At 44.2% G+C, this 26613-nt stretch overlaps 1 protein-coding gene across 1 annotated transcript in view; it reads left to right on the top strand.

Annotated features, from left to right (window-relative positions):
* The window catches only part of LOC115147140 (neural proliferation differentiation and control protein 1-like), a 59563-nt gene that overhangs the window by 9584 nt on the left and 23366 nt on the right, over positions 1 to 26613 (top strand). Inside the window, exon 2 of the mRNA XM_029689175.2 lies at positions 22703 to 22852. Coding sequence (XP_029545035.1) covers positions 22703 to 22852 — 150 coding nt within the window. The remainder of the gene's footprint in view (positions 1 to 22702; positions 22853 to 26613) is intronic.

The raw sequence follows: 26613 nt of genomic DNA, 5'->3' as shown, positions 1-26613 counted from the left end.
GTTTACATACCCCTAAGCCAAACACATTTAAAACCCAGTTTTTCACCATTCCTGACATTTAATCCTAGTAAGAAATCCCTGTTTACGTCAGTTAGGATCACCACTTTATTTTAAGAATGTGAAATGTCAGAATAATAGTAGTGGTTTATTTCAGGTTTTATTTCTTTCATCACATTCCCAGTGGGTCAGAAGTTTACATACAATCAATTAGTATTTGGTAGCATTGCCTTTAAATTGTTTAATTTGGGTCAAATGTTTCAGGTAGCCTTCCACAAGCTTCCCACAATAAGTTGGGTGAACATTTGGCCCATTCCTGCTGACAGAGCTGGTGTAACTGAGTCAGGTTTGTAGGCCTCCTTGCTCGCACACGCTTTTTCAGTTCTGCCCACAACTTTTCTATAGGATTGAGGTCAGGGCTTTGTGAATGCCACTCCCAATACCTTGACTTTGTTGCCTTTAAGCCATTTTGCCACAACTTTGTAAGTATGCTTGGGGTCATTGTCCATTTGGAACACCCATTTGTGACCAAGCTTTAACTTCCAGACTGATGTCTTGAGATGTTGCTTCAATATACCCACATAATGTTCCCTCCTCATGATGCCATCTATTTTGTGAAGTGCACCAGTCGCTCCTGCAGAAAAGCACCCCCACAACATGATGCTGCGACCCCCTGTGCTTCACGGTTGGGATGGTGTTTTTCGGCTTGCAAGCCTCCCCCTTTTTCCTCCAAACACAGCGATGGTCACTAAAACACATTTGTGTACACAATTTGAGAGAAATAATATTTTTTTGCATATGGAACATTTCTGAGCTTTTGTTTCAGCTCATAAAACATGAGACCAAGAATTGACATGTGTCTCACTGGGCCATGAGCAACATTTACTTAACAAGGGCTAACTGTGAACTTTAACACCTTCTCAGAAAGCAACTGTTTTGATTATGCCGAGGTTATTGATTCTACTCTTCACAAGTCCTCACTGTCAGCCCTAGCTATGGAAAAACAAGGGTGTAAACACTGGTGTAAACACTGGTGTAAACACTGGTGTAACACTGGTGTAAACACTGGTGTAACACTGGTGTAACACTGGTGTAAACACTGGTGTAAACACTGGTGTAACACTGGTGTAACACTGGTGTAACACTGGTGTAAACACTGGTGTAACACTGGTGTAAACACTGGTGTAACACTGGTGTAAACACTGGTGTAACACTGGTGTAAACACTGGTGTAACACTGGTGTAAACACTGGTGTAACACTGGTGTAAACACTGGTGTAACACTGGTGTAAACACTGGTGTAACACTGGTGTAACACTGGTGTAACACTGGTGTAAACACTGGTGTTGTAGTCGAAGTGGCATATGTGCCGAATGCTGTTACTAACTGCTCTGAGATCAGTTAGGCTCAGGAGGGGTCAGAAGACTTCAGTAATAAAGCTGGATTGAGGAACCTGGCAGTGAAATGACATAAATCCTGAACTTGAACCCACATGGCAGCAGGCACTAAGCCGATAAAGACCTCCGAGAGCGGGTTAGGAACTATTCTGCAGCTACTGGTGCGTTAATATGATGTCATGTTTCATTTATAAGCTAGAACTCATTCTTCATTATCACCCTGGCCAAATGTGAGCTAATAACCTACTTTTTCCGAGGTTAGGTATAATATCAGGAAATGTACTACACAGCCATAGATGCAGAGGAAGACTATACAGTTGAGGGGTTGCTCTCAGAAAGATTCCTTTGAAAATGAATGTTGCACTTTTTAAATCTCTTTCGTAACAACCAGAAAGGAGGTATTATCGATCTGTTTTCCTTCGTTCCTTTTCCTTATTGCGTTCCTCCTGAACAAATGTTGTTTGGTTGGTCTTTGGGGCAAAGGAGGAAGAAAGGATTTTATTTTTTTATTTTTTTACAACACAGGGACTTGTTGCCGTGGCAACTCTGACGCCTCACAGCAGACCAGGCAAGCAAGTTTCTCCCAGCCAGCCCAGGGGAAATCATGGCACAGACTCTCAGTGAAATTGTGGCTGGCAATGTGATTCCTTCCATTGATCCAGAGATATTTAACCAGACTTAACCCATTTCATCTTGAATCAATGCTGTCTATGTTGCGCTGTAGGGTTTCTGCTAATCTCACTGTCCTCTGAGAGAGAGATGTAAATAAAATAAAAAGAGCGAGAATGAAGACAGTGAAGGCTTGCTGTATTTGTGGTAGTCACTGCTGTCATGGCGCAGATGAACAGGCTGTGTCTGTGTGTCCTATTTTCTGTCATCTGTTCTGGTTCTCACTAATGCTAATAACCAGGTCATTAGCCTAATGGACATTGGTAATAACTGGCTGTGTCAGACATTATGATAATGGTTTTCTGTGTGTGTGAATAGAGAGAGAGAGAGAGAGAGAGAGAGAGAAGGCAGCAAGAGATAGGGAGGAGGAAAGACATGTGCAATATGAAAGTTATCAGTGATGCACAGCAGAGAAAGAGTCTGACCCGGCTTCAGCCGTTACTGTGGAACTGTGAAGTCGTGTGTCAGTCAAATCCACTATTCAGGAACACATTATTTCACTTGTCTGAATTCACTTCCTTGTCATTTTTTGCCTTGTCACCCCCACACAGCGAGTGACTGTAATTTATGTCTGTCTTACACTGAACCAAAATATAAATGCAACATTTTAAAGTGTTGGTCCCATGTTTCATGAGCTTCAATTAAAGATCCCAGATGTTTGTACCAAGACAATCTATCCACCTGACAGGTGTGGTATACCAAGAAAACACCATTATCATTACACAGATGCACCTTGTGCTGGGGACAATAAAAGGCCACTCTAAAATGTCCAGTTTTGTCACACAACACAATGCCACAGATGTCTTAAGTTTTGAGGGAGTGTGCAATTGGCATGTTGACTGCAGGAATGTCCAACAGAGCTGTTGCCAGAGAATTTGTTTTTTTCTCTACCATAAGCCACCTTCAACGTCTTTTTAGAGAATTTGGCAGTACGTCCAACCAGCTTCTCAACTGCAGGCCACGTGTAATCACGCCAGCCCAGGACCTCCACATCCAGCTTCATTACCTGCGGTATCGTCTGTGACCAGTCACCAAGACAGCTGAAACTGTGGGTTTGTACAACTGAAGAGTTTCTGTTCAAACTCATTGTCACTGACACACTGGAGAAGTGCGCTCTTCATGGATGAATCCGGGTTTCAACTGTACCAGGCAGATGGCAGACAGTGTGTATGGTGTCGTGTGGGCGAGCGGTTTGCTGATGTCAACGTTGTGAACAGAGTGCCCCATGGTGGTGGTGGGGTTATGGTATGGGCAGACATAAGCTACGGACAACGAGCACAATTGCATTTTATTGATGACAATTTGAATGCACAGAGATACCATGATGAGACCCTGAGGCCCATTGCCGTGCCATTCATCTCCCGCCATCACCTTATGTTTCAGCATGATAATGCACGGCCCCATGACGCAATGATTTCCAGCAACTTCGCACAGCCGGGCCTCCCGAGTGGAACAGTGGTCTAAGGCGCTGTGAATCGCTGTGCATCGCTGTGCATCGCTGTGCGACCAGAGATTCTGGGTTCGAGTCCAGTATTTGTAGCAGCCAGCCCTGACTGGGAGACACATTGGGCTCCGCGTCGTCCGGGTTACGGGAGGGTTTGGCCGGCAGGGATGTCCTTGTCCCATCGCGCACTAGAGACTCCTGTGGCGTGCTGGGCGCAGTGCACGCTGACACGGTCACCAGGTGCTTCCTCCAAGTGTTTCCTCTCTGGCTCTCGACCTTCGCCTCTCCTAAATCCATACGGGAGTTGCAGCGATGAGACAAGACTGTAACTACCAATTTGGATACCACGAAATTGGGGAGAAATGGGGTAAAAAGAAACAGCTTTGTACAGCCATTGAAGAGGAGAACGACAACATTCCACAGGCCACAATCAACAGCCTAATCAACTCTATGCGAAGGAGATGTGTCATGCTGTATGAGGCAAATGGTGGTCACATGAGATACAGACTGGTTGTCTCATCCACGCCCCTACTTTAAAAAAGGGTATACATATCTGTGTTCCCAGTCATGTGAAATCCATAGATTAGGGCCTAATTAAGTTATTTCCTTATATGAACTGTAACTCAGTAAAATCTTTGAAATTGTTGCAGGTTGCGTTTATATTTTTGTTTGGTGTAATTGTGAGGTTTTGCGTGTGACTGTGAGTGCATCTGCTTCCACTCTAAAGGTGCAGTGTGAGCCTCAAGGGCCTCTTCAACACTTTTGAAGGACTTAACAAGGAAGCGCTATTGCGACGGAGTCTCTTGTCAGGCTTTTTTCACTGAAGATAAATCAAATCAAATTTTCTGGCACCTTCCTGAACAACAGGTGCAGACTTGCTCCACAACAGCCCTTCCGTTTCCTGAAGTCCACTATCAGCTCCTTTGTCTTGCTGACGTTGAGGGAGAGGTTGTTGTCCCCTATATAGCCTCCCTATAGGCTGTCTCATCGTTGAGGGAGAGGTTGTTGTCCCCTATATAGCCTCCCTATAGGCTGTCTCATTCGTTGAGGGAGAGGTTGTTGTCCCCTATATAGCCTCCCTATAGGCTGTCTCATCGTTGAGGGAGAGGTTGTTGTCCCCTATATAGCCTCCCTATAGGCTGTCTCATCGTTGAGGGAGAGGTTGTTGCCCCCTATATAGCCTCCCTATAGGCTGTCTCATCGTTGAGAGAGAGGTTGTCCTGGCACCACACTGCCAGGTCTCTGACCTCCTGCCTATAGGCTGTCTCATCGTTGAGGGAGAGGTTGTTGTCCCCTATATAGCCTCCCTATAGGCTGTCTCATCGTTGAGGGAGAGGTTGTTGTCCCCTATATAGCCTCCCTATAGGCTGTCTCATCGTTGAGGGAGAGGTTGTTGTCCCCTATATAGCCTCCCTATAGGCTGTCTCATCGTTGAGGGAGAGGTTGTTGTCCCCTATATAGCCTCCCTATAGGCTGTCTCATCGTTGAGGGAGAGGTTGTTGTCCCCTATATAGCCTCCCTATAGGCTGTCTCATCGTTGAGAGAGAGGTTGTTGTCCCCTATATAGCCTCCCTATAGGCTGTCTCATCGTTGAGGGAGAGGTTGTTGTCCCCTATATAGCCTCCCTATAGGCTGTCTCATCGTTGAGGGAGAGGTTGTTGTCCCCTATATAGCCTCCCTATAGGCTGTCTCATCGTTGAGGGAGAGGTTGTTGTCCCCTCCTATATAGCCTCCCTATAGGCTGTCTCATCGTTGAGGGAGAGGTTGTTGTCCCCTATATAGCCTCCCTATAGGCTGTCTCATCGTTGAGGGAGAGGTTGTTGTCCCCTATATAGCCTCCCTATAGGCTGTCTCATCGTTGAGGGAGAGGTTGTTGTCCCCTATATAGCCTCCCTATAGGCTGTCTCATCGTCATCGGTGATCAGACCCACCACCGCCGTGTCGTCTGCAAACTTAATGATTTTGTTGGAGTCACGTGTGGCCACGCAGTCGTGGGTGAACAGGGAGTACAGGAAGGGACTAAGCATGTACCTCTGAGGGGCCCCCGTGTTGAGGGTCAGCATGGCAGATGTGTTATTGACTACTCTCACCACCTGGAGGCAGCCTGTCAGGAAGTCCAGGATCTAGTAGCAGAGGGAGGTGTTCAGTCCCCGGGTCTTTAGCTTAGTGATGAGCTTGTAGGGTGCAATGGTGTTGAACGCTGATAAGGTATTTGCTCACCTATATCAGGGTCATGGTTAAATCACCAGCCTGAACCTGTATCCTGAGGATAGGAACAGCTTGGTTTGATAGGAACATTTTCCCACTCGTTTCAAATGGCACTATACTTTTAACCCTGGTGCCGTTTGATACCCATCCCACGATACTTCCATTAATATGATGAGTGTAGACGGCCAGGTCTAACTAATACAGTTAGGCCTATTATGCTCTATTTGCAGTCACAAGGTATGAATGGGATAAGGGTGCTTCGAACCTTTAATGCTCATTGTCTGACAGCCGTGGTATATCAGACTGTATACCATGGGTGTGGAAAAACATTTATTTGTATTGCTATAATTACTTTGGTAACCAGTTTATAATATCACTAAGGCACCTTGTGGGTTTTTGCTATATGGCCAATATACCAGGGTTAAGGGCTGTGGCCAAGCATTCCGCGATTGGTAGATGGGTAACAATAACAAATCAGACATTGAGTATCTGTTCAAGCCTGGTCAAGTTAATAATTATGCTGTGGATTATGCATTAAACCACCCAGACACATCAAAGATAGTAGTAATTCTGAACTGAGCTGCAGGACAGGAATTCAACTGCTCAGGGATGTGACCATGAGACCATTGGTGATTTTATAACAGCTACAGAGTTAAATGGCTGAGATAGAACTGAGGATGGATCAACAACATTGTAGTGACTCACGATAATGACCTAAATGAAAGAATACAAATATTCCAAAACATCCATCTTGTATGCAACAAGGTACTAAAGTAATACTGCAAAATAAACACAGCAAAGGAATACACTTTTTGGTCTAAACGCAAAGCCTTCTGTTTGGGGCAAATTCAATACAACACATCACTGAGTAACTGCCTCCTCGTTTTCAAGCATGGTGGTGGCTGCATCATGGCATGGGTATGCTTGTCATTGGCAAAGACTGGGTAGTTTTTCATTGAGCTAAGCACAGGCAAAATCCCAGAGGAAAACCTGCTACAGTCTGCTTTCCACCAGACACTGGTCGAGGAATTCACCTTTCAGCAGGACAATAACCTACAACACAAGGCCAAATATACACTGGAGTTACTTACCAAGACGACAGTGACGGTTTCTGAGTGGCCAAGTTACAGTTTTGACAACAATCTGCTTGACAATCTATGGCAGGTTTAGAAAATTGCTTTTCAGCCATGATCCCCAACATCTTGACAGAGCTTTTTTAAAGAATATTGGGCAAATATTGCACAATCCAGTGGTGCAAAGCTCTTAGAGATTTACCCAAGAAGACATAGCTGTAATCGATGCCCAAGGGTGTTTCTGACATGTATTGACTCAGGAAGCTGTAATCGATGCCCAAAGGTGTTTCTGACATGCATTGACTCACTTTGTAATCAATAAAAGGTGTTTCTGACATGTATTGACTCAATAGCTGTTTCGATGCCCAAAGGTGTTTCTGACATGTATTGACTCATAAAGCTGTTCTTGCCCAAAGGTGTTTCTGACATGTATTGACTCATATAGCTGTAATCGATGCCCAAAGGTGTTTCTGACATGTATTGACTCATATAGCTGATAATCGATGCCCAAAGGTGTTTTGACATGTTGTTGACTCACCTAGCTGTAATCGATGCCCAAAGGTGTTTCTGACATGTATTGACTCACCTAGCTGTAATCGATGCCCAAAGGTGTTTCTGATATGTATTGACTCACCTAGCTGTAATCGATGCCCAAAGGTGTTTCTGACATGTATTGACTCACCTACCTAGCTGTAAGATGCCCAAACAGGTGTTTCTGACATGTATTGACTCACCTACCTTAAGATGTAATCGATGCCCAAAGGTGTTTCTGACATGTATTGACTCATATAGCTGATAATCGATGCCCAAAGGTGTTTCTGACATGTATTGACTCATACCTAGCTGTAAGATGCCCAAAGGTGTTTCTGACATGTTGTTGACTCATATAGCTGTAATCGATGCCCAAAGGTGTTTCTGACATGTATTGACTCATATAGCTGTAATCGATGCCCAAGGGTGTTTCTGACATGTATTGACTCATATAGCTGTAATCGATGCCCAAGGGTGTTTCTAACATGTATTGACTCATATAGCTGTAATCGATGCCGAAAGGTGTTTCTAACATGTATTGACTCATATAGCTGTAATCGATGCCCAAGGGTGTTTCTGACATGTATTGACTCATATAGCTGTAATCGATGCCCAAAGGTGTTTCTGACATGTATTGACTCATATAGCTGTAATCGATGCCCAAAGGTGTTTCTGACATGTATTGACTCATATAGCTGTAATCGATGCCCAAGGGTGTTTCTGACATGTATTGACTCATATAGCTGTAATCGATGCCGAAAGGTGTTTCTGACATGTATTGACTCATATAGCTGTAATCGATGCCCAAGGGTGTTTCTAACATGTATTGACTCATATAGCTGTAATCGATGCCCAAGGGTGTTTCTGACATGTATTGACTCATATAGCTGTAATCGATGCCCAAGGGTGTTTCTAACATGTATTGACTCATATAGCTGTAATCGATGCCCAAGGGTGTTTCTAACATGTATTGACTCATATAGCTGTAATCGATGCCCAAAGGTGTTTCTGACATGTATTGACTCACCTACCTACCTAGCTGTAATCGATGCCCAAAGGTGTTTCTGACATGTTGTTGACTCATATAGCTGTAAGATGCCCAAAGGTGTTTCTGACATGTATTGACTCATACCTAGCTGTAATCGATGCCCAAAGGTGTTTCTGACATGTATTGACTCATATAGCTGTAATCGATGCCCAAAGGTGTTTCTGACATGTATTGACTCATATAGCTGTAATCGATGCCCAAGGACCGTGTTTCTGACATGTATTGACTCATAAGATGAACCGATGCCCAAAGGTGTTTCTGACATGTTGTTGACTCATATAGCTGTAATCGATGCCCAAAGGTGTTTCTGACATGTATTGACTCAGGTAGCTGTAATCGATGCCCAAGGGTGTTTCTAACATGTATTGACTCATATAGCTGTAATCGATGCCCAAAGGTGTTTCTGACATGTATTGACTCATATAGCTGTAATCGATGCCCAAAGGTGTTTCTGACATGTATTGACTCACCTACCTAGCTGTAATCGATGCCCAAGGGTGTTTCTAACATGTATTGACTCACCTATAGCTGTAATCGATGCCCAAGGGTGTTTCTGACATGTATTGACTCATATAGCTGTAATCGATGCCCAAGGGTGTTTCTGACATGTATTGACTCATATAGCTGTAATCGATGCCCAAGGGTGTTTCTGACATGTATTGACTCAGGAAGCTGTAATCGATGCCCAAGGGTGTTTCTGACATGTATTGACTCATATAGCTGTAATCGATGCCGACAAGGTGTTTCTGACATGTTGTTGACTCACCTACCTAGCTGATGAACCCATGCCGAAAGGTGTTTCTGACATGTATTGACTCAGGAAGCTGAATACTTGTGCATCAACTATATTTTAGTTATTCAGTTACAATGAAATGCATTTGAAACCACTTTGTAACACAATAAAATGTGCAGAAATCCAAAGGGTCTGAATACTTTTTCAAGGCCCCTAATTTTGAAACGGCCTATAAACAGCTTTTCTTGCACCAACACTCACACTTGTCGTTTGTTACGGCCTCTGACTTTGCTGATAGCTGCTTTTATGGAACACTTCATTACAAGGACCGTGATATGTTGTTGTCTCACCTACCTTAAGATGAACCCATTACTTACAAGGACCGTGATATGTTGTTGTCTCACCTACCTTAAGATGAACCCATTACTTACAAGGACCGTGATATGTTGTTGTCTCACCTACCTTAAGATGAACCCATTACTTACAAGGACCGTGATATGTTGTTGTCTCACCTACCTACCTTAAGATGAACCCATTACTTGTAAATCGCTCGGGATTAGGTGCCATTTTCCAGCTTTTCTCGTGACATCTGATCGTGCGTCATTAAGTCAATAAAAAGTCCACAGTGCCACGTCAGGGCCTTTTCCCATCTGTGGTACAATAGATTGCCACTGTTTGCTTCTCTGCCTTTCTTGGAACTGTTTACGATTGCACAGCCTGCCAGGCAATGACGGCCTCGCTCTCTCTGTTTCTCTTTCTCTCTGTTTCTCTCTCTCTCGCTCTCTCTATCTCTCTCTCTCTCTCTCGCTCTCTCTGTTTCTCTCTCTCTCGCTCTCTCTGTTTCTCAGGCAATGACGGCCTAGGAACAGTGGGTTAACTACCTTGTTTAGGGGCAGAAAAACATATTTTTACATTGTCAGCTCGGGGAGTCGATCTAACAACCTTTCAGGTTTGTGGCGTTACATAACTGTATTTACACCTCGCTGGTCCCACCTGACCGAATGACATAATGGTTATCTCTCTTTCGCTCTCTCTCTCTCTCTCTGCTTCTCTGTCTCTCTTTCTCTCTCTCTCTCTCTCTCACTCTCTCGCTCTCTCTGTTTCTCTCTCTCTCGCTCTCTCTCTCTCTCTGTCTCTCTCTCTCTCTCTCTCTCTCTCTCTCTCTCTCTCTGCCTCTCTCTCTCTCTGCCTCTCTCTCTCTGTCTCTCTCTCTCTGTCTCTCTCTCGCTCTCTCTCTCTGTCTCTCTGCCTCGCTCTCTCTCTCTGCCTCTCTTTCTCTTTCTCTGTCTCTCTCTCTCTGTCTCTCAATTCAATTCAAGGGCTTTATTGGCATGAGAAACATGTGTTAACATTGCCAAAGAAAGTGAGGTAGATAATATATTAAATGAATATTTAAAGTGAAATAAACAATAAAAATTAACAGTAAACATGACACATACAGAAGTTTCAAAACAAATGTCATATTATATATATATATATACAGTGTTTTAACAATGTACAAATGGTAAAGGACACAAGATAAAATAAATAAGCATAAATATGGGTTGTATTTACAATGGTGTGTGTTCTTCACTGGTTGCCCCTTTCTCGTGGCAACAGGTCACAAATCTTGCTGCTGTGATGGCACACTGGAATTTCACCCAAAAGATATGGGAGTTTTTCAAAATTGGATTTGTTTTCAAATTCTTTGTGGATCTGTGTAATCTGAGGGAAATATGTCTCTCTAATATGGTCATACATTGGGCAGGAGGTTAGGAAGTGCAGCTCAGTTTCCACCTGATTTTGTGGGCAGTGAGCACATAGCCTGTCTTCTCTTGAGAGCCATGTCTGCCTACGGCGGCCTTTCTCAATAGCAAGGCTATGCTCACTGAGTCTGTACATATAGTCAAAGCTTTCCTTCATTTTGGGTCAGTCACAGTGGTCAGGTATTCTGCCGCTGTGTACTCTCTGTGTAGGGCCAAATAGCATTCTAGTTTGCTCTGTATTTTTGTTAATTCTTTCCAATGTGTCAAGTAATTATCTTTTTGTTTTCTCATGATTTGGTTGGGTCTAATTGTGCTGCTGTCCTGGGGCTCTGTAGGGTGTGTTTGTGAACAGAGCCCCAGGACCAGCTTGCTTAGGGGACTCTTCTCCAGGTTCATCTCTCTGTAGGTGATGGCTTTGTTGTGGAAGGTTTGGGAATCGCTTCCTTTTAGGTGGGTATAGAATTTAACGGCTCTTTTCTGGATTTTGATCATTAGTGGGTATCGGCCTAATTCTGCTCTGCATGCATTATTTGGTGTTCTACGTTGTACACAGAGGATATTTTTGCAGAATTCTGCGTGCAGAGTCTCAATTTGGTGTTTGTCCCATTTTGTGAAGTCTTGGTTGGTGAGCGGACCTCAGACCTCACAACCATAAAGGGCAATGGGCTCTATGACTGATTCATGTATTTTTAGCCAAATCCTAATTGGTATGTTGAAATTTATGTTCCTTTTGATGGCATAGGATGCCCTTCTTGCCTTGTCTCTCAGATCGTTCACAGCTTTGTGGAAGTTACCTGTGGCGCTGATGTTTAGGCCAAGGTATGTATAGTTTTTTGTGTGCTCTAGGGCAACAGTGTCTAGATGGAATTTGTATTTGTGGTCCTGGTGACTGGACCTTTTTTGGAACACCATTATTTTGGTCTTACTGAGATTTACTGTCAGGGCCCAGGTCTGACAGAATCTGTGCAGAAGATCTAGGTGCTGCTGTAGGCCCTCCTTGGTTGGTGACAGAAGCACCAGATCATCAGCAGACATTTGACTTCGGATTCTAGTAGGGTGAGGCCAGGTGCTGCAGACTTTTCTAGTGCCCGCACCAATTCGTTGATATATATATATATGTTGAAGAGGGTGGGGCTTAAGCTGCATCCCTGTCTAACCCCACTTCCCTGTGTGAAGAAATGTGTGTTTTTTGCCTATTTTAACCGCACACTTGTTGTTTGTGTACATGGATTTTATAATGTCGTATGTTTTACCCCCAACACCGCTTTCCATCAGTTTGTATAGCAGACCCTCATGCCAAATTGAGTCGAAGGCTTTTTTTTAAATCAACAAAGCATGAGAAGACTTTGCCTTTGTTTTGGTTTGTTTGGTTGTCAATTAGGGTGTGCAGGGTGAATACATGGTCTGTTGTACGGTAATTTGGTAAAAAGCCAATTTGACATTTGCTCAGTACATTGTTTTCATTGAGGAAATGTACGAGTCTGCTGTTAATGATAATGTAGAGGATTTTCCCAAGGTTACTGTTGACGCATATTCCACGGTAGTTATTGAGGTCAAATTTGTCTCCACTTTTGTGGATTGGGGTGATCAGTCCTTGGTTCCAAATATTGGGGAAGATGCCAGAGCTAAGGATGATGTTAAAGAGTTTTAGTATAGCCAATTGGAATTTGTTGTCTGTAGATCTGATCATTTCATTGAGGATACCATCAACACCACAGGCCTTTTTGGGTTGGAGGGTTTTTATTTTGTCCTGTAAATCATTCTCTGTCTCTCCGTCTCTCTCTCCGTCTCTCACTCTGTCTCTCTCTCTCCTGTCTCTCTCTGTCTCTGTCTCTCTCTCACCGCTCCCCTTCCAACCAGCTCTTCTGTCGCAGGTTTAATAAAGGGCCTTAGGTGATTCATACTATCCTCCTTTATTTGCTTTATGCTGCAGTACCTTGGGCTGATGATGCACTTATCTCTTAATTCACTATCTCCATTGCAGTGAATAATTCACAGCTGGGAAATATGCACTTGGAGGTGTGTGTGTGTGTGTACACAGTATATCACAAAAGTGAGTACACCCCTCACATTTTTGTAAATATGAGTTTATCTTTTCATGTGACAACACTGAAGAAATTACACTTTGCTACCTATGTAAAGTAGTGAGTGTACAGCTTGTATAACAGTGAACATTTTCTGTCCCCTCAAAACAACTCAACACACAGCCATGAATGTCTAAACCGCTGGCAACAAAAGTGAGTACACCCCTAAGTGAAAATGTCCAAATTGGGCCTGTTACGCACGCCTCTATGAAGAGGGAACGCAACACCCTGCTACAACTAAACTCTGTGAAGCGAAAAAGGTATGGACTGTAGGTGCGAGTAAAAATGACAACAAGCAGAATGTGGTACCGTTTTACAAGGACTTTATTCCTTTACACGGTAATATGGGGAAAAGGGGCTGGACGGAACCAAAGCAAAGAAAGTAAATCTCAAAGCCCCCCCCTCTCCTATCTTACCTGCCTACCCACTACTTACCTAATTTAGCACCACCTGGTGCCTAACCAAAATACAGGGGGTGGTCCGCCCAGGTCTTACCTAGTGTGCCTAGACAGCGAATATGCTACGGGTATATGTATGCCCGCGGGCCTCTTGCCTAAGCACTCCCTAGGTGCCTTCCCCTTCTCCCCTGGGAACAAATGAAACAGAATATTAAACAATTTCACAAACAAACTAAGAAACAAAGGACATCAAATAAGCTCTATCTGAGCAACAAACTCACAAAACATACCAACTCTCAGCAAAATCAACCTCTAGCAAAATCTCTGCAATGACCTCCCAGCAAATATCTCTACAAAAAGATCTCTCTCCTGAACAAAACACTGGCTTTTATATAGCGTCAGAAGGAATGGGTAAAGGTGAGAGGGTGGAGACAGCTGCGTCTTGAACGTGAGGGGGGGGGTCAGCTCTCCACTTAGCCATGGGAGTTAAGCGACCAATCAGTTGCTTGAGGGATTTCAGGAAGCCATTTCCTGAAATAAACACATGCAAATATACAAACTACAATACATAAACTGGGGAACGTAACAGGGCCCAATTAGCAATTTTCCCTCCCCGGTGTCATGTGACTCGTTAGTGTTACAAGGTCTCAGGTGTGAATGGGGAGCAGGTGTGTTAAATTTGGTGTCATCGCTCTCACACTCCCTCATACTGACTGGTCACTGGAAGTTCAACATGGCACCTCATGGCAAAGAACTCTCTGAGGATCTGAAAAAAATCATTGTTGCTCTACATAAAGATGGTCTGGGCTATAAGAAGATTACCAAGACCCTGACACTGAGCTGCAGCACGGTGGCCAAGACCCTGAAACTGAGCTGCAGCACGGTGGCCAAGACCCTGAAACTGAGCTGCAGCACGGTGGCCAAGACCCTGAAACTGAGCTGCAGCACGGTGGCCAAGACCCTGAAACTGAGCTGCAGCACGGTGGCCAAGACCCTGAAACTGAGCTGCAGCACGGTGGCCAAGACCATACAACGGTTTAACTGGAAAGGTTCCACTCAGAACAGGCCTCGCCATGGTCGACCAAAGAAGTTGAGTGCACGTGCTCAGCGTCATATCCAGAGGTTGTCTTTGGGAAATAGACATATGAGTGCTGCCAGCATTGCTGCAGAGGTTGAAGGGGTGGGGGGTCCGCCTGTCAGTGCTCAGACCATAAGCCGTACACTGCATCAAATTGGTCTGCATGGCTGTCGTCCCAGAAGGAAGCCTCTTCTAAAGATGATGCACAAGAAAGCCTGCAAACAGTTTGCTGAAGACAAGCAGACTAAGGACATGGATTACTGGAACCATGTCCTGTGGTCTGATGAGACCAAGATACACTTATTTGGTTCAGATGGTGTCAAGCGTGTGTGGCGGCAACTAGGTGAGGAGTACAAAGACAAGTCTGGGGCTGCATGAGTGCTGCCGGCACTGGGGAGCTACAGTTCATTGAGGGAACCATGAATGCCAACATGTACTGTGACATACTGAAGCAGAGCATGATCCCCTCCCTTCGGAGACTGGGCCGCAGGGCAGTATTCCAACATGATAACGACCCCAAACACACCTCCAAGACGACCACTGCCTTGCTAAAGAAGCTGAGGATAAAGGTGATGGACTGACCAAGCATGTCTCCAGACCTAAACCCTATTGAGCATCTGTGGGGCATCCTCAAACGGAAGGTGGAGGAGTGCAAGGTCTCTAACATCCACCAGCTCCGTGATGTCGTCATGGAGGAGTGGAAGAGGACTCCAGTGGCAACCTGTGAAGCTCTGGTGAACTCCATGCCCAAGAGGGTTAAGGCAGTGCTGGAAAATGATGGTGGCCACACAAAATATTGACACTTTGGGCCCAATTTGGACATTTTCACTTAGGTGTGTACTCACTTTTGTTGCCAGCGGTTTAGACATTAATGGCTGTGTGTTGAGTTGTTTTGAGGGGACAGCAAATTTGCACTGTTATACTACTTTACATTGTAGCAAAGTGTCATTTCTTCAGTGTTGTCACATGAAAAGATAAACTCAAATATTTACAAAAATGTGAGGGGTGCACTCACTATATATGTGTTAAGTGTAAAGGTCACAGTCCCTGGGGCTGCAATTGTCTGTGCAACATTAACTTCCCACATTATGGGAAAACAGCCTGCACTGCTGCATGTGAACTATGTTATACCTCATAACGTACAGAGATAGAACAGATAATATGTTATACCTCATAACGTACAGAGATAGAACAGATAATATGTTATACCTCATAACGTAGAGAGATAGAACAGATATGTTATACCTCATAACGTAGAGATAGAACAGATATTATGTTATACCTCATAACGTACAGAGATAGAACAGATTATATGTTATACCTCATAACGTAGAGAGATAGAACAGATAATATGTTATACCTCATAACGTAGAGATAGAACAGATATTATGTTATACCTCATAACGTAGAGATAGAACAGATATGTTATACCTCATAACGTAGAGATAGAACAGATAATATGTTATACCTCATAACGTAGAGATAGAACAGATGATATGTTATACCTCATAACGTAGAGAGATAGAACAGATATGTTATACCTCATAACGTAGAGATAGAACAGATATGTTATACCTCATAACGTAGAGAGATAGAACAGATATGTTATACCTCATAACGTAGAGATAGAACAGATAATATGTTATACCTCATAACGTAGAGATAGAACAGATGATATGTTATACCTCATAACGTAGAGAGATAGAACAGATATGTTATACCTCATAACGTAGAGATAGAACAGATATTATGTTATACCTCATAACGTAGAGATAGAACAGATGATATGTTATACCTCATAACGTAGAGATAGAACAGATATGTTATACCTCATAACGTAGAGATAGAACAGATAATATGTTATACCTCATAACGTAGAGATAGAACAGATATGTTATACCTCATAACGTAGAGAGATAGAACAGATATTATGTTATACCTCATAACGTAGAGATAGAACAGATAATATGTTATACCTCATAACGTAGAGATAGAACAGATATGTTATACCTCATAACGTAGAGAGATAGAACAGATATGTTATACCTCATAACGTAGAGAGATAGAACAGATATGTTATACCTCATAACGTAGAGAGATAGAACAGATATGTTATACCTCATAACGTAGAGAGATAGAACAGATGATATGTTATACCTCATAACGTAGAGATAGAACAGATGATATGTTATACCTCATAACGTAGAGATAGAACAGATATGTTATACCTCATAACGTAGAGAGATAGAACAGATAATATGTTATACCTCATAACGTAGAGATAGAACAGATATGTTATACCTCATAACGTAGAGATAGAACAGATGATATGTTATACCTCATAACGTAGAGAGATAGAACAGATGATATGTTATACCTCATAACGTAGAGATAGAACAGATATGTTATACCTCATAATGTCACGCCTTGGTCATAGTGTTTTGTGTTTTTGTTATATATTTGTTCAGGCCAGGGTGTGACAGGGGTTTATGTTATTGTATTTTCGTATTGGGGTTTGTAGTATTTGGGATCGCGGCTGATTAGGGGTGTTGTATAGGCTTGGCTGCCTGAGGCGGTTCTCAATCAGAGTCAGGTGATTCTCGTTGTCTCTGATTGGGAACCGTATTTAGGTAGCCTGAGTTCGCTGTGTATTTCGTGGGTGATTGTTCCTGTCTTTGTGTAGTTTCACCAGATAGGCTGTAATTAGGTTTCGTTCCGTTTGTTGTTTTGTATTTATCAGTTATTTCATGTATCGCTATTTCATTCATTAAAGAACATGAGTAACCACCACGCTGCATTTCGGTCCTCTCTTTCTACAAACGAAGAACGACGTTACACATAATGTACAGAGATAGAACAGATAATATGTTATACCTCATAACGTAGAGATAGAACAGATAATATGTTATACCTCATAACGTAGAGATAGAACAGATAATATGTTATACCTCATAACGTAGAGATAGAACAGATATGTTATACCTCATAACGTAGAGATAGAACAGATATGTTATACCTCATAACGTAGAGATAGAACAGATATGTTATACCTCATAACGTAGAGAGATAGAACAGATATGTTATACCTCATAACGTAGAGATAGAACAGATAATATGTTATACCTCATAACGTAGAGATAGAACAGATAATATGTTATACCTCATAACGTAGAGATAGAACAGATATGTTATACCTCATAACGTAGAGATAGAACAGATATTATGTTATACCTCATAACGTAGAGATAGAACAGATAATATGTTATACCTCATAACGTAGAGATAGAACAGATAATATGTTATACCTCATAACGTAGAGATAGAACAGATAATATGTTATACCTCATAACGTAGAGAGATAGAACAGATAATATGTTATACCTCATAACGTAGAGAGATAGAACAGATATGTTATACCTCATAACGTAGAGATAGAACAGATATGTTATACCTCATAACGTAGAGATAGAACAGATATGTTATACCTCATAACGTAGAGATAGAACAGATATGTTATACCTCATAACGTAGAGATAGAACAGATAATATGTTATACCTCATAACGTAGAGATAGAACAGATATGTTATACCTCATAACGTAGAGATAGAACAGATAATATGATTCCAACCATGAATTTAGATACAGTGAGCTCCAAAGTATTGGGACATTGAATAATTATTGTTGTTGTTGTTTTGGCTCTGTAATCCATCACGTTGGATTTGAAATAATACAACGACTATGAGGTTAAAGTGCAGGACTGTCAGCTTTAATTTGAAGGTATTTTCATCCATATCGGCTGAACCGTTTAGAAATTACAGCACTTTATATACATAGTCAACCCTATTTTAGGGGACCAAATGCATTAGGACAAATTCATTTACATGTGTATTAAAGTAGTGAAAAGTAAAGTATTTGGTCCCATACTCCTAGCACGCAATGACTACATCAAGCGTGGTTGTGTTTCAGGTTATTTTGGGCCCAATAGAAATGAATGGTAAATCATTGTATTGTCATTTTGGAGTCACTTTTGTTGTACATAATAATATGTTTTTAAACACTTCTACATTATGGATGCTACCATGATTATGGATGAATTCCTGAATGAAACGTGAATAACGATGAGTGAGAAAGTTACAGACGCACAAATGCCCTCAAATTGAAGCTGTTAGTGTGCACTTTAATGCCATAGTCATTGTATCATTTCCAATCCAAAGTTCTGGAGTACAGAGACAGAACAAACCAAAGAATCTCAGTGTCCCAATACTTTTCGAACTCACTGTATATTTACAGTGAATTAATCTGTCTGTAAACAATTGTTGGAAAAATGTGACATGCACAAAGCAATGTCCTAACCGACTTGCCAAAACTATAGTTTGTTAACAAGAAATTTGTGGAGTGGTTGAAAAACGGGTTTTAATGACTCCAACCTAAGTGTATGTAAACTTCCGACTTCAACTGTATTTGGTACCATATCTATTCTAAGTGAAACTATGATTTTCTAACCATAATGACCTAAACCAAGCCAGACAGAAAGATGCGATAAGGAGCGGTAGAGGGAAATGGGTGTGTCATTTGATTAAGGAAATAGTTTCTTGTCTGAAGACTCACTGCATTGTTGTTCTGTGATCTGGGTCCTATTGTGTGAAACCTTATCTGGGTCCTATTGTGTGACACCTTATCTGGGTCCTATTGTGTGACACCTTATCTGGGTCCTATTGTGTGAAACCTTATCTGGGTCCTATTGTGTGACACCTTATCTGGGTCCTATTGTGTGACACCTTATCTGGGTCCTATTGTGTGACACCTTATCTGGGTCCTATTGTGTGACACCTTATCTGGGTCCTATTGTGTGACACCTTATCTGGGTCCTATTGTGTGACACCTTATCTGGGTCGTCTTGGCTCTTTGCTCTTCCTTGATCTAGAGATTTGTTCGATCAAATAGCCTGAGAAGACAAATTATCTGGCACAATTTGATGAAAGGACCCATGGATGGAGAGAGGTGGACAAACATAATTAAATGGAGGGATTAGAGACTTCAAAGGGCAGGATACGTGGCTTCCTGAAGGATACGTGGCTTCCTGAAGTGTATTGACTTATGAGGATCAACATGTAGGTGGCGTCAATGTGACAGACTCGCTGACTCCATTGGGCAGGACAACTGGGGGAGCTGTAGCCAGAAGCCACATCACATGTGGCAGCAGTGAGCAGTGCTTGAGGCCATCTTGTCCTGGGTAACATAAGCACGGTCACCTTCAGGACAGGACACTGAGAAGGGCTGGCTGGCTGGCAGGCAGGCTGGAGATGGGTGGTGCGTTGGGGCACTCCTTGAGAGAAGGCCAATTATTTCATACACACGTACTCTTAATAATCAGATTGACATAAACACATACTCAGACTCTCTCACACGCACACACTAACACACAACATCACATACAAACTCAGACTAATACGATCACATGAGCAGATATATAAAATTATATTTATCTTTCTCTCTCACTCTCTGTCCCTCGAGGGCAATTGCACACACTCAAATTCTATCACACACAGACATCTCACATACACACCACCTAGACATGATCGTCTACAGTAGGGAGTTTGGTAGATGGGATGTGGAAGGATCAGAGGAGAGGAACATTAGGGAGATGCAAAAATACCACAGATTACAAAGAGAGGGATGGAGGAGGAGGTTATGAATTTAATCCAGGATGGAGGGATGGAGGAGGAGGTTATGAATTTAATCCAGGATGGAGGGATGGAGGAGGAGGTTATGAATTTAATCCAGGATGGAGGGATGGAGGAGGAGGTTATGAATTTAATCCAGGATGGAGGGATGGAGGAGGAGAATATGAATTTAATCCAGGATGGAGGGATGGAGGAGGCACGTGTGCATCCAAAGGCTGTTGTGATACTGAGTCATTTGGCAGGATCAGTGAGAACAGGGGAGACAACATTTCATTATGGAAACAATAAAGAATACATTTCAGAGACTTTATGACTTTTGAGACAAGATGCCTATAAGAGGGTGAGGAAATGTGTGTGATTGACAATAGACAATCTGTGTGTGTGGTCCTTTTTTGTGTGATACCATAAGTTATCACCTTTGTTTGTCTTGAGTACCTCGCCCTATGTTTTGAATGGGTCTTGTGACACAGGCAGGTGCACACACGCCAACAGGCAAACACAAGCATGATCACACATCCAACCTTTCAGACGACACTCAGACACACATCCCCTAGAGGGAGAGAGAGGAAATGCATGTACAGTAGGAAAGTTACCAGTGCGTAGCAGAGCGATAGAGAGAGGAACAGTCTCTGGTCACACCTGTTTGCAGTCTAACCCAGCTCCACCACTATGCAGGAACAAGTTCTTTCACTTGTCTGAATTCACTTCCTTGTCATTTTTAGCCTTGTCTCCCTTGTCAAACGTTGAGTGCCTGTAACTATGTCTGTCTTATACGGAACATGTTTCATGAGCTGAAATAAAAGATCCCAGAAATGTTCCAAAAAGCTTATTTCTCCTAAATGTTGTGCACATTTCTATTTTACATCCCTGTTTGTGAGCATTTCTCCATTACCAAGATAATCCATCCACCATGTAGTTTTGCAACAGCTTCTGGTTGCCATGGAGGTCGTTATGGCGACATGCTCTAGCTCTGCAGCAGCCTAGGGGGCATGAGTTTCTATGAATATCCTCCTCCTGTACTATGTCCTCTGACCTGCCCAAGGTTACTGTCCCACTCTGTACAACTCTGCCTCTTTAACCCAGATAGGCGTGTGGTTAATCATTATTATTGTCATTATCCCTCCGGGAAAGAGCCTAGTGTGCCTCTGCAACAAGAAAACACCTGGTGACCCACTTTGTTTGTGTTTGTGTGTGTGTGTGTGTGTGTGTGTGTGTGTGTGTCACAGATTGGAGAATCACTCAGGCTGTCATTCAACCTGTCATACTGTATAATTCTCACGTCAGCAGTACTTCACAATCTCTGAAGGTGACGTTGTGTATTCCTCCGTTGATTTTCATAGATGACACTTCTGGATTGAAGGACTGCTTTTTCTATGTGCAGAGGCAATGGAAATAACAGCACGCTCAGTAAGTCGTGTTTTGCTATTAGAAATCCCTGTAAATTGTATACTAAACAAAACATATAAATGCAACAAGTCACAGTTTATATAAGGAAATTAATTAATGAATCAGGCCCTAATCTATGGATTTCACATGACTGGAAATACAGATATGCATCTGTTGGTCACAGATACCTTAAAAAAAAAGTAGGGACGTGGATCAGAAAACCAGTCAGTATCTGGTGTGACCACCATTTGCCTCATGCAGCGCGGCACATCACATTCCCGTAGTTTTGATCAGGCTGTTGAATGTGGAATGTTGTCCCACTCCTCTTCAATGGCTGTGCAAAGCTGCTGGATATTGGCGGGAACTGAAACACGCTTTGTTACATGTTTTACATGTCGATCCAGAGCATCCCAAACATGCTCAATGGGTGACATGTCTGGTGAGTGCGCAGGCCATGTAAGAACTGAGGCATTTTCAGCTTCAGGAAACATGGTTTCTATGTGTTTGATGCCGTTCCATTTGCTCCGCTCCGGCCATTATTAAAAGCCGCCCTCCCCTCAGCAGCCTCCTGTGACGTTGACATCAGCAAACCGCTCGCCCACACGCCGCCATACACGTGGTCTGGGTTCTCAGGCTGGTTGGACGTACTGCCAAATTCTCTAAAAGGACGTTGGAGGTGGCTTATGGTAAAGAAATGAACATTCAATTATCTGGTGGACATTCCTGCAGTCAGCATGCCAATTGCACACTCCCTCAAAACTTGAGACAGCTGTGGCATTGTGTTGTGTGACAAAACCTTTAGGGTGGCCTTTCAATGTTCCCAGCACAAGGTGCACCTGTGTAATGATCATGCTGTTTAATCAGCTTCTTGTTATGCCACACCTGTCCGGCGGATGGATTATCCAGACAAAGGAGAAATGCTCACGAACAGGTATGTAAACAAATTTGTGCACGAAACTTGAGAGAAGGTTTTTTTGGGATCTTTTATTTCAGGAAACAAGGGAGCCTGACTTGTTGTTCTGTATTTTTGTTTGTTCCGTGTCTTTAATTCAGTAGGTTGTCATGACTACATGTCGTCTTGTCAACTCCGAGCAGCTTCTTTTGTCATGGCACCTGGGGGATGATGCCTCTCACACGTTCCGTACGAATCATGAAAACCAGGATTCAGTATATGCTGAGTGTGGTGTCTAAACGGTCTCTTTATATTCTCTCTCTCTTTCTATTTAGCTGGGGGTAAGTGCCCGGACCACATAGACTGTGCCCGCGAGGGGCGGCACTTCTGCAAACCTGGCACATCCTACTGCGGCCCGTGTCTCAATCCATTGGACGAGAACCAGGAAGGATTGTGCGTGGCAAGGACGAGCCGCCGTCACCATGGTATGTAGGTCTAGCCATTACACAGTACACACAGATTATGCAGACAGACGGCCCCGCAATCTCCATTATAATCATGGGGATGTGGTTCATTTATGACAGAGGTTATTGAAAGTATCTGATGAAGCTGCTCAGTAGATAGTGATTGAAGTTTCTAAAGGAGAGTTCTGCACAGCGTATTTATCTATGTGCAGTGAACATCAAATCAAATGTATTTATATAGCCCTTCGTACATCAGCTGATATCTCAAAGTGCTGTACAGAAACCCAGCCTAAAACCCCAGACAGCAAGCAATGCAGGTGTAGAAGCACGGTGGCTAGGGAAAAACTCCCTAGAAAGGCTTAAATCTAGAGAGGAACCAGGCTATGTGGGGTGGCCAGTCCTCTTCTGGCTGTGCCGGGTGGAGATTATAACAGAACATGGCCAAGATGTTCAAATGTTCATAAATGACCAGCATGGTCGAATAATAATAAGGCAGAACAGTTGAAACTGGAGCAGCAGCACGGCCAGGTGGACTGGGGACAGCAAGGAGTCCTCATGTGAGGTAGTCCTGCATGGTCCTAGGGCTCAGGTCCTCCGAGAGAGAGAAAGAGAGAATTAGAGAGAGCACACTTAAATTCACACAGGACACCGAAAAGGACAGGAGAAGTACTCCAGATATAACAAACTGACCCTAGCCCCCCGACGCAAACTACTGCAGCATAAATACTTGAGGCTGAGACAGGAGGGGTCAGGAGACACTGTGGCCCCATCCGAGGACACCCCCGGACAGGGCCAAACAGGAAGGATATAACCCCACCCACTTTGCCAAAGCACAGCCCCCACAACATTAGAGGGATATCTTCAACCACCAACTTACCATTCTGAGACAGAGTTTCTGATTTTTGCAATGTTACGTAGATGGAAAAAAGCTGTCCTTGAAACACTCTTGATATGTTCTTCAAAAGAGAGATCAGGGTCCAGAGTAACGCCGAGGTCCTTCACAGTTTTATTTGAGACGACTGTACAACCATTAAGATTAATTGTCAGATTCAACAGACGATCTCTTTGTTTCTTGGGACCTAGAACATATCTCTGTTTTGTCCGAGTTTAAAAGTAGAACGTTTGCAGCCATCCACTTCCTTATATCTGAAACACAGGCTCCTAGCGAGGGCAATTTTGGGGCTTCACCATGTTTCATTGAAATGTACAGCTGTGTGTCATCCGCATAGCAGTGAAAGTTAACATTATGTTTTCGATTGACATCCCCAAGAGGTAAAATATATATAGTGAAAACAATAGTTGTCCTAAAACGGAACCTTGAGGAACACCGAAATTTACAGTTGATCAATACTCGTCCCTGCCCTGGTTGTGGCCGCATCCCAAATTGCACTCTTTTCCCTACGTAGTGCACTACGTTTGACCACAGCCCTCTGTAGTGCACTATGTAATACCTATTTTTTACCTACAAAATTGCACTGTTGGTTAAGGGCCTGTAAGTAAGCATTTCACTGTAAGGTCTACACCTGTTGTATTCGGCGCACGTGTCATATAAACTTTGATTTGATGTAGGGAATAGGGTGCCATTTGGGGCACAAGCCTGTGTCAAGCGACAGATCTCCGAGCGTCCAGACATGGGTTATGGGCTTTGGTCAAACACAGTGAAACTAAAGTGGTTAATGAGCTGATGCAGAGATGCTGCTGTTTAATCAGATGCCCTGTAGTGTGTGTGTGTGTGTGTGTGTGTGTGTGTGTGTGTGTGTGTGTGTGTGTGTGTGACTTTGTTCGCGTTGCAGCCATGAGTAACTAACCCCGTGCTTTAAGAGTGGGCATAGTGATCCACACAGTGGCACAGACTGTGTACACCACAGGCTGCAGAGAAAAAGACAGGAAACCCTCACTCCTCCTCTTTTTCCTCCTTCTCCCTCGCTCTCTTAGTCCCCCTCCTTGCTTACTGCGTTCTCTCAATCGGCCTCCTCCCTCGCTCTCTGTCCCCCTCCTTGCTTACCGCGTTCACTCTCAATCTGCCTCCTCCCTCGCTCTCTCAGTCCCCCTCCTTGCTTACTGCGTTCTCTCTCAATCTGCCTCCCTCGCTCTCTGTCCCCCTCCTTGCTTACTGCGTTCTCTCTCAATCTGCCTCCCTCGCTCTCTCAGTCCCCCTCCTTGCTTACTGCGTTCTCTCTCAATCTGCCTCCTCCCTCGCTCTCTCAGTCCCCCTCGTTGCTTACCGCGTTCTCTCAATCTGCCTCCTCCCTCGCTCTCTCAGTCCCCCTCATTGCTTACTGCGTTCGCTCTCAATCGGCCTCCTCCCTCACTCTCTCAGTCCCCCTCCTTGCTTACTGCGTTCTCTCTCAATCGGCCTCCTCCCTCACTCTCTCAGTCCCCCTCCTTGCTTACTGCGTTCGCACTCAATCTTCGTCTCATTCGACGTACCTCTTTCCTTTACTCTTTTGCCCTTCCCATCATCCCTCTCCCTCCTTCTCCCTTCCCATCATCCCTCTCCCTCCTTCTCCCTTCCCATCATCCCTCTCCCTCCTTCTCCCTTCCCATCATCCCTCTCCCTCCTCTCTCTTCCCATCATCCCTCTCCCTCCTTCTCCCTTCCCATCATCTCTCTCCCTCCTTCTCCCTTAGCATCATCCCTCTCCCTCCCTTCCCATCATCCCTCTCCCTCCCTTCCCATCATCCCTCTCCCTCCCTTCCCATCATCCCTCTCCCTCCCTTCCCATCATCCCTCTCCCTCCCTTCCCATCATCCCTCTCCCTCCCTTCCCATCATCCCTCTCCCTCCTTCTCCCTTCCCATCATCCCTCTCCCTCCTCTCCCTTCCCATCATCCCTCTCCCTCCTTCTCCCTTCCCATCATCCCTCTCCCTCCTTCTCCCTCCCTTCCCATCATCCCTCCCCCTCCTTCTCCCTCCCTTCCCATAATCCCTCTCCCTCCTTCTCCCTCCTTCTCCCTTCCCATCATCCCTCTCCCTCCTTCTCCCTTCCCATCATCCCTCTCCCTCCTCTCCCTTCCCATCATCCCTCTCCCTTCCCATCATCCCTCTCCCTCCTTCTCCCTTCCCATCATACCTCTCCCTCCTCTCCCTTCCCATCATACCTCTCCCTCCTCTCCCTTCCCATCATCCCTCTCCCTCCTTCTCCCTTCCCATCATCACTCTCCCTCCTTCTCCCTTCCATCATCCCTCTCCCACCTCTCCCTTCCCATCATCCCTCTTCCTTCCCATCATCCCTCTCCCTCCTTCTCCCTTCCCATCATCCCTCTCCCTCCTTCTCCCTTCCCATCATCCCTCTCCCTCCTCTCCCTTCCATCATCCCTCTCCCTCCTTCTCCCTTCCCATCATCCCTCTCCCTCCTTCTCCTTCCCATCATCCCTCTCCCTCCTTCTCCCTTCCCATCATCCCTCTCCCTCCTCTCCCTTCCCATCATCCCTCTCCCTCCTTCTCCCTTCCCATCATCTCTCTCCCTCCTTCTCCCTTCCCATCATCCCTCTCCCTCCTTCCCATCATCCCTCTCCCTCCCTTCCCATCATCCCTCTCCCTCCCTTCCCATCATCCCTCTCCCTCCCTTCCCATCATCCCTCTCCCTCCTTCTCCCTTCCCATCATCCCTCTCCCTCCTTCTCCCTTCCCATCATCCCACTCCCTCCTCTCCCTTCCCATCATCCCTCTCCCTTCCCATCATCCCTCTCCCTCCTTCTCCCTTCCCATCATACCTCTCCCTCCTTCTCCCTTCCCATCATCCCTCTCCCTCCTCTCCCTCCCATCATCCCTCTCCCTCCTT

The sequence above is a fragment of the Oncorhynchus nerka genome, linkage group LG19 (assembly GCF_034236695.1).
Source record: "Oncorhynchus nerka isolate Pitt River linkage group LG19, Oner_Uvic_2.0, whole genome shotgun sequence".
NCBI lineage: Eukaryota > Metazoa > Chordata > Actinopteri > Salmoniformes > Salmonidae > Oncorhynchus > Oncorhynchus nerka.
This window is presented reverse-complemented; position numbering and strand designations above follow the sequence as displayed.